General features: G+C 40.2%; 1 protein-coding gene across 2 annotated transcripts in view; it reads left to right on the top strand.

The window, feature by feature from the left end:
- The first annotated feature begins 3,210 nt into the window (after positions 1-3,210).
- lats1 (large tumor suppressor kinase 1) overlaps positions 3,211-13,564 on the top strand; it is a 29,274-nt gene continuing 18,920 nt past the window's right edge. The window contains exons 1-3 of one of the 2 annotated variants that reach the window (XM_033021841.1): positions 3,211-3,323; positions 6,088-6,599; positions 12,802-12,952. In XM_033021841.1, the coding sequence (XP_032877732.1) occupies positions 6,207-6,599; positions 12,802-12,952 (544 nt within the window). In that variant the 5' untranslated portion in view covers positions 3,211-3,323; positions 6,088-6,206. Of the gene's footprint in view, positions 3,423-6,087; positions 6,600-12,801; positions 12,953-13,564 lie in introns of both variants that reach the window. The other variant, XM_033021840.1, reaches the window with a different exon arrangement.

Genomic DNA, 13,564 nt, shown 5'->3' with positions numbered 1-13,564 from the left:
TGTTAGAATATTTTCTTGTATATCCACCTCCATATCCACCTCCAACGTGACCCCACCACTCGCCACATCTTCCCATCTCCCCCAATGTCTGCCTTCCGCAAAGACCGCTCCCTCCGCACTCCCTTGTCAATTCTTCCCTTCCCTCCCGTACCACCCCCTCCCCGGGCACTTTCCGTTGCAACCGCAAGAAATGCAACACCTGTCCCTTTACCTCCCCCCTCGACCATTCAAGGACCCAAGCAGTCGTTCCAGGTGCGACAGAGGTTCACCTGTATCTCCTCCAACCTCATCTACTGCATCCGCTGCTCTAGATGTCAGCTGATCTATATCGGTGAGACTAAGCGGAGGTTGGGCGATCGTTTCGCCGAACACCTCCGCTCGGTCCGCAAGAATCTACCTGACCTCCCGGTGGCTCAGCACTTCAACTCCCCCTCCCATTCCCAATCCAACCTCTCTGTCCTGGGTCTCCTCCATTGCCAGAGTGAGTAACACCGGAAATTGGAGGAACAGCACCTCATATTCCGCTTGGGGAGCCTGCATCCGGCGGGCATGAACATTGAATTCTCCCAATTTTGTTAGCCCTTGCTGTCTCCTCCCCTTCCTTAGCCCTCGAGCTGTCTCCCATCCCCCAGCCCTCGAGCTCCTCCTCCTCCCTTTTCCTTCCTTCTCCCTGCCACCCCCTATCAGTCTGAAGAAGGGTTTCGGCCCAAAACATTACCTATTTCCTTCGCTCCATAGATGCTGCTGCACCCGCTGAGTTTCTCCAGCATTTTTGTGTACCTTAGAATATTTTCTTGTATTGATCTTAAAGCAGAGGTGATAGACATAATCCTAGAAATGAATCTGATACCGTCTAAGCAATTTGTATCTACACTATATAACAAAAGTTCCAGTGCATCTCCAAATTGGAGAGAAAATTACTTTGGGGGAAAATTAGCTTGGGGGGGAAAAAAGTTTTAGTCAAAGTTCAATGAGAACTGTGTGTGAGAGAGAGAGAGAGAGAGAGAGAGAGAGAGAGAGAGAGAGAGAGAGAGAGAGAGAGAGATGGATATACAGATCCTCCCCAACTTATGAATGCCTGACTTATGTACAGGCATTCCTGACATCGGAATTGCGCATTTGGGAGACTGGCAGCACGGATTTGTCAGCTGCTGCTGGATTGCAGGTATGTTTACCAGTGGGAACTCATTTTGCAGCCACATTTCGGATTTGCAAGTTGTTCATAGGACTGGAACCTGGGGACGACCTGTTCAGATTTAGGAAGTTCCCGAAATTGCTACCCTGGCTCCTGTGTGGGACAATTCCAAGCAAATGGGAGTGCTGGTGCTCAAAGCCTGGGAAAGTAGAAAGAGGAGATAAGAGACGGCAGATGCTAAAGTCTAGAGAGAAAAAAACTAACTGCTGGAGGATCTCGGCATCTGTGGATGGAAATGGTTAGATTACATTTTGGGTTGGGACCCTTCTTCAAGAGGGGGTGGTGGGTGAATGGAAACCACTCGTTCACCCATTTCCACCTCTCCCCTCTTTTGTTCAATATTCCAGTATCTACAATATCTTATCTCCCTTTTTTTTGCTCAACATTTTGTCTATCATCTCAATTCCTAAAGTTCTTCTGTTTTTAGACCATCAGTTTTGAAGAAAGGACCTGATCAAATTGCCATCTGTCCATTTCTCTCCACAGATCTTCCCAGACCTCCTGAGTTCTTCCAACAGTTTTTTTATGCCAGGAAAGGTTTGTGTATTTGAAATCTGGAGAGGTTGCAGATGGGGAAAATTGTGGATGTGATTGTAAGGATAGGTATTTTGGGCCGGACCAGGTACAGAGTGCAAAATGAATGAACCTCAGAAGTATGAATACCTCTTTGTTTACAATTATCTGGGCATAATGGAATAAGTTGGTAATTTCACATTGCTGGAGGTGTTATTGGGAAAGCTGATGAGACGTGGACTTCAGAGGAATGAACTCTCCAACTGGCAGTGTGTACTTCCGACTTTACATTTGAATTGATAAAGGTGCTTATTTAATTGAAGTTTTTTTTTTAGATGGAGCATATGTTCTAAAGACTTTCAAGGCCAGCTAAATGCAAAAATTCTCAGATATGCAGAATCAGCAACATGGTTACTTGGTAATTGGAAATAAATGTTATGTGCAGGGTAATTTTGCTGCTGCTGTTTGATTAGTTCCATTTACTTTACTTGTATGAGGTGTTTAATAGCCAAATGGCTGTAGGGAAGAAGCTGTTCCTGAACCTGGAAGTTTTCATGCTCTTTACCTTCTTCCCGATGGCAGGGGTGAAATGAGTGTGTGGCCAGGGTGATGTGGGTCTCTGAGTATGCTGGCTGTCTTTTTAAGGCAGTGATTCCGGTAAATCCCTGCCATGGTGGGGAGCATCTCTGGATAGAAGGAATGGGTGACGTTTTGGGACGAGACCCTTCTTCAGATTATTTCAGACCAGATTTCAAATCCACAAACCTTTCCTAGCATTAAAATACTCCAGCATTTTGTGTCTATCTTCCACCTAAAATCAGAAAACCACCTACACCGCGGCACCCTTTCATTAACGCATGGAGCTGTATCTAACTTGTATGCGTTTAATTTAGTTTATTGTCACGTGTGCTGAGGTACAGTGAAAAGCTTTTGTTGCGTGCTAACCGGTCAACAGAAAGACAACACATGATTACAATCGAGCCATCCACAGTGTACAGATACATGATAAAGGGAATATGTATAGTGCAAGATAAACATAGAAAATAGGTGCAGGAGTAGGCCATTCGGCCCTTCGAGCCTGCACTGCCATTCAATATGATCATGGCTGATCATCCAACAGTATCCTGTACCTGCCTTCTCTCCATACCCCCTGATCCCTTTAGCCACAAGGGCCACATCTAACTCCCTCTAAATATAGCCAATTAACTGGCCTCAACTACCCTCTGTGGCAGAGAATTTGGTAATTCTCTGCCACAGAATTACTGACTAAAGCCAGTACAATCCGATCACCGATAGTCCAAGAGTCTCCAATGAGGTAGATAGTAGTTCAGGACTGCTCTCTAGTTGGGGTAGGATGGTTGGCACAGATTTAACCAGATATGTACTTGGATAAATGTGCATCAACACTTGAAGTAGAGTTTGGGATTGTTGGGATAAATGAGTGAGTCCTCCTGGCCTGACGGGGGCTCCACAAGGTGGGAGAGCGCCGATAGCTCGTCCCGTTCCCCGCTCCCCGCTCTCGCGAGCGGCCCGTCGGCTGCAGAGAGGAGCGAAGCGGCCATTGTGGAGGCAGTCGGTCGGGGTGAGGCTGAGTGGAAGCAGAGCTGCGGCAGAGGTAAAAGGAGGAGTTAGAGCCGGCTCTCCCTCGCCGCCTATTACCCGGCTGAGGGGGGAGTGCGTCGCCTGGCCGACCCGACCCAACCCAGCGCAGGAGGTGTGTGGTGCGATGAGTTGGCAAGAAGAACAGAGGCCAAAATGGCCGAGGGGGCTGGCTGGGTGGGTGGATGGATGCGCGATCCCGGGCAGGAAGGGGCGGGAGACCGCGGACGCTGCAGGCCTGCGCCTGCTCGCCAGAGCCCGCTTGTAGGCGAGCCAGTGCTAGTTTGTCAGCCATGTAAAGGGCAGCATCGGCTCCATTGAATTGCCGAGCTGGTGCTGCTGCTGCTGCGCACTTGTCCTGAATCATGAATTAGAAAGGGAGGCCACTCGGCCCATTGTCTCAGTGTCGACTCTGAAAGCTTTAAAATCAGTTCCACTCCCTCTTTCCACGTAATGGTCCATTTCGGGTATTTATCCAGTTCACTTTTGATAGCTACCTGCTTCCTCTACCCCTTGAAGCAGTGCATTCCATATCACAATTGAGTAATTCCATCTCTACTACTACTTATTTGCCATTTACCTTAAATTTGTATTCTCTTTATTTAAAATAATCTTGCTGAAACTATTTATCATACTCTTTGATAACCATCTGTAATTATACACACTTCTATTACTTCTCCCCTTCATTTTCTCTTGAGTGTGAACTATCTCAGCTGCCCGACTGAACATGTAACCAACGCTCTATGGTACTGAACCAATTTGGGCTGACTAATGTAATGTTAATCTTAAACCTTTTAAATTTATTTTCCAAATCTTTCCAATAAACATCTCAAGCGAGCATTTGTGTGGACTTTTTCCTCTTTCACATTGTCTGTTTAGTAATGAATAGTTTGTAACACAAGCAGCATTACATTTTCTTAATTTCAATTTCTATTTCTCTCTTTTGACGACCAGTTTGGTGTTAATCCACACCTCGCTAAATGGTATAAATGGGAATTTCAGATTCCTTGCGGTATTTTTTAAAACATTAATTATAATGCAAGACGTAAGGAACTGCAGATGTCGGTTTGCAAAAAAAGCCAAAGTGCTGGAGTAACGCAATGGGTCAGGCAGCATCTCTGGAGAACATGAATAGGTTATGTTTCAGGTTGGGCTCCTTCAGTCTGAGTATAATGCAAGTCAAGATCTTGATATTACTGAATGAGAGAAAACATTAAAAAGACCAGCTATGAGAATGAACTTTGTTGCCTAGGTAATTTAGCGAGCAATAGGGAAACATATTTTATTTCATTGTGTTTTCATTTGAATTTCCATTATATTCAGAATATTGCTCGAGTGAACCTGATGAAACAAATTTGTTTCCTCATCCAAAGTTGTCTGGATAACACATAAAACAAAGTTTTTCACTGTATTTCAGTATACGTGACTATGCTAAACCAATACCCCAAGCCCGTTCTTAAGCCTTTATTTACCATTAGTGGAGGACCTGATGAAGTGCTGGACAAAATGTGTGAAAATTAATCATATTACTAATTAATATTCATTCATTGTATCTAGGCCTCCCTGTGAGAACTAACATTCATAATTGCCCTACTTAAAGGACATTCGAACATACAACAGTGCGACACAGGAACACTCATTTTGGCCCACAATACCTATGCGCGCGCCATGATTCTAATTTAAATTGCACATCTGCTTATACATTGTTTATATCCCTCTATTCCCCACCTAATTACATTTGTCCATATGCTTCCCAAATGTTGTCATTGTATCTGCTTCCACCACTTCCCGTGGAAGAGTGCTCAAGCACTAGAATTTGGGAGGTTCTGTTGGAGTAGCCTGGACTGCAACTTAGGTGCACTTAGTAGCTGTAGTATGTACTATCTGCAAAGTGCTAGTGGTGGAGGGGGGGGGGGAGTGTTAGGTTAGTGGATGTGGTACCGATCAAGTGGGGTGCTTTGTCTTGATAGCATTGAACTTCTTGCGTGATGTTGGAGCTGCACTCAATCACACAGTGGGGAATATTCTATCACACTCCTGACTTGTGGCTTGGAGGTGGTGGAAAGGGTTTGAGGTGTCAGGAATGAATCACTCGTTGGATATGTAGCGGCTAGTCAATCAGATAAGTTTTACGACATTCTGATGAGTTCATGATCACCATCTTATACTAGATCAAGATTCTTAATTCAATAATAATATATAAGGCCAAGCTGCTTGATGCATTAAATCAGTGTAGAAAATACTTACAGTAGGAACAGAAATAGGCTGTATAAAATCTCAAGCTCATCCAACCTTTATGGCTGTACTTTGACATAAACTCCACGTAACTTCCTATGTCCTACATTCCTTAACATCTTAATGTTTCATCTCCAATTTATAGTCAACAATTCACTTAACATCAATTACCGCAGTAACATTTCTATGATAAAATGCTACAAATAACGAGTTTTCTGGGATCAAACTTTTTTTGCTGGTTCTCTGCAGTCAAGTATTGCTCTTGGTTGAATCCCCTTGACCTCTTTCATTTAAGTTGATCTTGGAGAGAAAATGCAGGAAGATGGTGTGAAACACAGATAACCTATTGACATATTTCCAGAGGAGGAACTTTGTGAGAAAAATGAAGAATTTACTGGCATTTAAGAATCATTTATTAATCATAATTGGGAGCTTTGACTTCCAAATTTACCATTATTAACCCTTTAGCTCAAATAGTTACTGTATGATAAGGTGAATCTTGTCTTGTTTTCATCATGGTAACAAGTTTTTCTTTTAAATTCCAGATTACTGGTTTTTGTGATAACAGATGAGCAGAACAATACTTGTGACTAATATTCTTGGATATCTAACACACAAATTGGCCTTCTGTAACCTGCTAAAATTTAAGTTCATGTAAATGTAAATGAGCCAAGACTGCTTGGTTTTATCTGACGAGTTCATGAAGAGGGGGGATAAGCTTGATGGACATAGACAAATGAGACCAAAAACATTCCCAGCCAGCAACTTTTCTGGGAGTAGCCGGCAGATGTTGCAGGAAATCCGGGAGAGTCTCAGACATTTGCATAAACCATCAGGAGATGTTGGAAGTACTGATCAAAATATGATGAAATTGAGCACGGAAGATTCACGACAACAAGGACGGAATGCTCTTAAATTTGTGACGCACCAAAAAGCCTTGCAAGAGATCCGAAATTCTTTGCTGCCATTTTCAAATGAGTACAGTTCATCAGTTCGTGGATCTGCCGATGTAAACAAGCAGATGTTGCAGGATTTGGTGACTGCAGGATTTGATGAGGTGAGAGATATTTAAATGAAACGTGGATTTAGTCCTCTGATGCTTTGCAAACTATTACTATTATATATGGAAGCATTTTCTATTTTAAGCTGATATTATTTGGACAACTTGATGGAAAATAGTAGTCTGTTATTATTAACATACAAATTGTTAATGTCATGCATTATTAACATACAAATTGAAAAGATTTTGTTGCAGATAATCAATAATGAATCTTGTTGCTGGATTTCACCACTTGTTTTTAAGATAACATCTTGACTTTGTTGCCCTGTTGTAAAGGATTGGCTGGATTTGCAATTATTATTTATTATTATTAAATCGTTGAAAACATTAACAACGCAGTGGTGCTCGTTTCTGACGGGCAATTAGGACAGCAACAATTTTAAACCGTTCAATCTCATTTCCATATTTAATAAATTATTTTTTAGATGTTTTTTTAAAAATCGCATTTTGTTTTGCTCTTCTGCTTTTTAACATTCTCACTAAATTCAGTCTTTCCTTTTTTTTATAGACCTTTCTTTACCTGATTTGACTTTAATTCACTCTCCTCCATCAGCGGTGTATAGTCTTACTCTTCACTAGATTCCTAAATGCCCCATTGCCTGTTATTAACTCGCATTTTCAGCATGTTATATGTTAAGCTGCAAAAAAATTCTGATTATTTGAAGGAACTATTTAGACAAAATGGGCAAATGTCTTTTCAAGCAAAATTTGACTTCATAATAGATTTAGTTTTACTATTGTCACGTGTATCGAGATACAGTGAAAAAGCTTTTTTACTGCCATCCAATCAAATCTGAACTTCTTCTTGCGTATGGCGTGCATAGCCTAAAGTTGTAGGTCAACTTGTTCTATTTCACCTTGTCTGTGCACGTCGGGTTGATTGCATTAGTCAAAACAGGGTGGACCTCGTGAAGGTTGCAATCCGATAATACTATGCATAAATAAATCAAGTCAACCTCAAGTACAGTAAGTAGAGCAAAGGGGGAGATACAGAGTGCAGAATATAGTTCTCAGCTTTGTAGCACATCACTTCCATTGGAAAAAGTCCAATGTTCACAATGGGGTAGAAGTGAATTGGATAGCACCCTAACTTATAGTAGGACCATTCTGATGCCTGATAACAGAGGGGAAGAAGCTGATCCTGAATCTGGTGGTGTGCGCTTTCAAGATTCTGCCCAACGGGAGCGGGAGAAGAAGGAATGAGACGAGTCCTATTTACGATTTATAAATGCAGAGTTTAGGATGCATAATCTGACGATGCATTAGCATTAAGTAAACATCATTAATTGGCAATGGTATTTCTGGAAATAATTGAGCTCTTATAGAAACCTTTCCGTGCCAGTCATGTTTCTGTTGATGTCAGATTTAAAGAAGCTGTATACGTTTTCCTATCTTAATTCCTATCTCAAGGGTCTGTTGGAATTCGAAGAAGTATTAAACAAAGTTAACTGAGTAAGCTTACTATGCTAGGCTCTTAAATAACTTTCTCACATGGCCCTTCTTGACAAAGCGAAAATGCCTTAATCCTGATTCAATTTTCTTGAATATTGTTTCGAGTTCTGGGCCAGCACTGTGGAAATAATTTGGAGAGTATGTGAAAGAAATTTACTAAAATTATTTCTGGTTTAAAGAGCTTTGCCTTTATGTATAGACTGGAGAAGCTGAGGCTATTCTCTTTAGAACAGGCGTTTCAAAGATAAATAAATGTATTTAAAATTATGAAGGGTGCAGACAGATGCCGTTGTCATTGAAAGAACCAAGGGACATAGAATTAAAGTAATTGTCAAAAAAGGACAGAAAATATGTTTTTTGCAACAGGCAATTGAACTGTAGCATTAGGAAATGAGCTGATAATTATTTGAGAGAAAAGAAATGGTAACGTTTTAGGAAGAGGGCAAAGGAGTGCAACTAGTAGACTGCCAGCTGGTATAAGCTCAACTGGCCATATGGTTTCCTTCCTACCTGTTGGCATTCAGTGACATGTTTTCTGTTTACATGGGTGATTTAATGGTGCGGCTTGGTGAAATCCAGGTCTTAGAAAAGTAAAGTAAAAGTAGACTTTGCAATACTGCTTTTATGAGGAGTTTGCAATGATACTTGTGCAAATTAAATTGACATGCACCCAGAGGCCTATGAAAGACTGCAGTCTCCAGGTGCTAAATAAGGATATTTAAGGAGTATCGTTGGGTGCGTGTTTGGAAACTGGTAAACACTGCATAACACAAAATATAAATTGTGCAATTTGAAATGAAGAGAATGTCTATCATGAGCTGATAAATTTGTTAGTTCATACTTTACACTGGCATCAGCCAATCATCCCTGTCCCGCCTGCAATTGGTCCAAAACGCCGCAGCGAGACGGGCACCCGAAAAAGGGACCATACCACCCCGATTCTGGCCTCTCTCCACTGGCTCCCTGTGCGTTCTGAATCAATTTCAAGCTCCTTCTTTATGTATACAAAGCCCTTAACGGGCTTGCTCCCACCTACATCAAAAATCTGCTTACCCACCATACCACCTCCAGGTCCCTCAGATCGGCCGACTTGGGGTTACTGACCATCCCGCGGTCTAGGTATAAGCTCAGGGGCGACCGCGCTTTTGCGGTTGCAGCTCCTAGACTATGGAACAGCATCCCTCTTCCCATCAGAACTGCCCCCTCCATCGACTCTTTTAAGTCTAGACTTAAAACTTATTTCTACTCTCAAACCTTTCTTGTGGTCCTCTGAGGGAGCGCTGTATGTATGTATCTATGTATGTATTGTTGATCTATGAACCACTGTTTGTAGCACGTTAGTACCTGCACCAATGTAAAGCACTTTGGTCAACGAGAGTTGTTTTTAAATGTGTTATAGAAATAAAATTGACTTGACTTGATATTTATTATCTAATGTTGCAGTAGATTTTTGAATCACTTCCTAAACAGCCTGAGTGTTGACTCTGCTGGAGAGTTCAGAGGAATCTTTAAAAGTACCCTTTGTGATCGTTGAGCTAGACAACATTGTTAGTTCAAAAATGATAAAACTTAATAGAACATGGCTACCAATTACTTTCAAGTACAGGGATAGCATTCATCTTTGAGCTTTTTATACCATTCAGTTAGAAGGAAACCTGTATCTTAATCTCTTTTACCTGGATTTAATGCTATTGCTGTTTCAGTCTTGAAAATTTATTTTTCCGTTGGAAGAATGCTTCCAGTTTCATAGAAACATAGAAACTAGGTGCAGGAGTAGGCCATTCGGCCCTTCGAGCCTGCACCGCCATTCAATATGATCATGGCTGATCATCCAACTCAGTATCCTGTACCTGCCTTCTCTCCATACCCCCTGATACCTTTAGCCACAAGGGCCACATCTAACTCCCTTAAATATAGCCAATGAACTGGCCTCAACTACCTTCTGTGGCAGAGAGTTCCAGAGATTCACCACTCTCTGTGTGAAAAATGTTTTTCTCATCGTGGTCCTAAAGGATTTCCCCTTTATCCTTAAACTGTGACCCCTTGTCCTGGACTTCCCCAACATCGGGAACAATCTTCCTGCATCTAGCCTGCCCAACCTCTTAAGAATTTTGTAAGTTTCTATAATATCCCCCCTCAATCTTCTAAATTCCAGCGAGTACAAGCCGAGTCTATCCAGTCTTTCTTCATATGAAAGTCCTGACATCCCAGGAATCAGTCTGGTGAACTATGGCAAGAATGTCTTTCCTCACATTTGGAGACCCAAATGGCCTAATTCTTAAGGCTGTGCGCATTTTCAGAATCCTCCGCGGTGCTCTTCATTTTTTCTATCTTTTATCATTTTCCCATCCGCAAAATTTGTAAGATATTTTTTCATTTCTTTTTACAGTGTTTCTTTAATTTCGGAATAAACCAAGGACTTTGGCTGCAACACATTTTTTTTAGGATTATGTCTAATCTGTATCCTCAAGTTTCCATGTAATAATTTATTTCATTTCCCAGGCTATTTTTCCTTTCCTATCTTATTGATATAGTTATTTCCAGCATGTAATGTTTTCCCCAAATATTTTTTCTTTAATAATTGTTACTTTAAATACTTAATATTCATCCCCAGCAAAGATATTTTTGTATAGATATCCCAGAAACTACTCCCTTTTCCCCTCAACCACTCCTGTAATAGCAGATTCCGCACTTTCGCTACTTTATGGGTACTGAAGGTTTTATGAATTCTTTTGATTTCTTTATAATTATAATGACAGTCACTAGCATTTCTCATCTCTGCACAAAGAAACACTTACTCTATCTCGACTATCAAAAACCTACATGCTAACTTTAAAGAACTCTACCAGCCAGCCTCAGCTTTCTTTTTTCAATTCTTTGTATTTATGGCTCCAATCTTATGGATCATTGTTGCGCTTTCTCCAGTGGCTCTATGTCCTAGTTCCACTAATGGTGCAGAACCAAATTTCTGCAGAAACCAAATTTTGTTTGAACTTCATTTGAGATTCAAATGACAATAAACGGTATTGATTTGTACTGTAGAGAGTTTCACACTGAAAGAGTGATCTTATCAATAATCTATTGCTTGGCAGTAGAACTTTGTTTTTGATTTAAAAGGTCCTAACTTTGAAAGTAGCTCCCCTTTTTGATAATCTGCATTGACTAAGCGGTGACAGAATTGGGAAGTTGGAATGTCCTATATTTTTAAAAATCATCTTCCAGAAATGTTTTCATATTTCTACAAATAATGGTTGCCACACAACCCTCAGATTCCTTGGTGGAAAATAAGTGGTTCAGAAATTTGTTTCTGGGTTTCTCATCTGGCCAAATAGGCTGGATTGAGCAACCCAAGTTGGTCAAAGTGACAGTTGCAATGTTCAGAACCAAAGCAAGTGAGACTCAGTTCTGGGATGAGAAAATATTTACATTTGAAAAAGATTATCTGGAAAGTTTTTAAAGTTGCAAGAGACCTGGGAATGATGCTAAATTCAGCATAGACTATGTATAGTCAAAACCAGAGCTGCAGTTAACTAATGGAAAAAAAAAACTAAATTTACATAAGATTGCATGATCTTTAGAATGTATCAAAACACTTTCAGCATCCAATAGGATCTTGGGCATTATGTGGACAGAAATGTAAGGAATCAAATTAAATTCTGAACTGCATTGCCAAATTGGTGGCATATACAGTTGTTCCTCGATTTGCAAAAATGATGTGTTCCTGGAAAACATGTCATCAAGAGAGTATATATTATTTTATCAGTGTATTTCAATGGGCAGAGAATAGTACGCTACATAGTATAGCAAAAAAAAAGTAAATCAGAACACACACCCCTAAATATGCTATTGCAAAAGAATTGTAAATGAAACATTCATAATTTGCAGTTAGACCAGTATCACACAACTGAGTTTATCAGAGTTAATTCAGTAGGCTGTTCAGGTTACAACTTGCATTTGTGTGTCCACTTCTGGTCACTGAAGCAGAAGAGTGAGGTTTGAGAGCTAGAAACAATGCAGAGAAGGGCAGTGAAGTTGATCTATATTCCAACAATTGGTTATGTGAAAAAGAAACTTCAGCTTATATGAAGTATCTTTGTATATAGCTCATTTATTTGCATAGCATACTGAATGGAATAAAGAGGATTAATCTTGAGCAATATTTCAAAGGCAAGTGGATCCAGATATAAACTGGTAAAAGTTCCAGGCTGAACACGAGAAGCAATTTTTAAACCGTGATATTACTTGGAATGCTGTCAGGATAAGGAAGTGGCAAAAACATAAGCCACCAATGGTATTTTAGATTTTTATGAATGAGTAGGTTGGGTGCTCTTTTAATTTCAAAGCAAAGATGATATATGTAAACTTAATAAAGCTAGATAGGCATTGTAATTGTGCGTGATCTTCTGATAGTTTCACTTATAATGCACAAATAAAAAATTTTTGTAGCAAAATGTGGTCATGTTGCTTTGAAGATACTGTGAGTGTTCCAATATATAATAAAGGATGGGAAGGCAAATTCCACTTGCGTATAAATGAAAACAAAATGATGCCTTGAGTGAGACCCTGAGTTGAATGTGACAGTCACTTTTGTGTACACATACTTATTATTTTATCCCTGGAGCCTGCTGCTAAATGTGTTAAATGTTAAAATAACTGATGTGAAAATTTGTGATTTTATGATTGTAGAAAATATGATGCTGCTTAAGATGAAGTATGTATTTTAGTATCTGCATTTGATCCTTTGTAGGACATGGTAGTGCGAGCTCTCAAGCAGACCAACAGTCGTAGTATAGAGGCTGCTATTGAATACATAAGTAAGATGAGTTACCAGGATACCAGGCGAGAGCAGATGGTCGCTGCAGCTGCAAGACCAGTGAATGCAAGCATGAAGGCATCAGGTATGCATCGCTGAAGTCTTAGATGACCCCTAAGTGCTAAGATATCATTCAAGTCTCTTTCTATTGTTCACAGTCTGGGCTGTTGTTTCTGTTGCAGCCACATAATTCATTTATATGCGTCTAGTTTTGGGTTATTTTAAGTGGTTGCTCTGATTAGGGCTTGTTAAAATTTCATTTCTGTTGTAGGGATATTTAATGCATTCCTGTTTTATTTAATCTCGCAGGCTATTGTAAGAATGGTGCGTTTGTTTGGCTACAGATGTACGGATCACTGCGGCTTTGAGCGAATTGTCAGCTGTAGTTTAGCTTCAGTGCTACATAGTGTGCACAACAGCTAGTTACTTATTTTTTAATCATTTAATATATTTGTGATATTCCTGTGCTTCAACTGCACATATACTACATGAACATCAAATTATCAGAGACCAGGAAAACGTATTATGAAGAGCAATCAATCTAGTTTAAAGAATGTTACCAGTATTCAGCTACTGAATCTGCTGGAACAGTCAAAGATATTTTCTGTCTTTTAAGTTAAATTGAGAAATAATAACAATTATTGCTATATCTAAATTACTGAAAGTACTTTACTTTTCTATTGTTTTATGTTTCTGT

The sequence above is a fragment of the Amblyraja radiata genome, chromosome 5, assembly GCF_010909765.2.
Source record: "Amblyraja radiata isolate CabotCenter1 chromosome 5, sAmbRad1.1.pri, whole genome shotgun sequence".
Taxonomy (NCBI): Eukaryota; Metazoa; Chordata; class Chondrichthyes; order Rajiformes; family Rajidae; genus Amblyraja; species Amblyraja radiata.
Note: the sequence above shows the minus strand (reverse complement) of the source record. Positions and strands in the feature narration are given on the sequence as shown.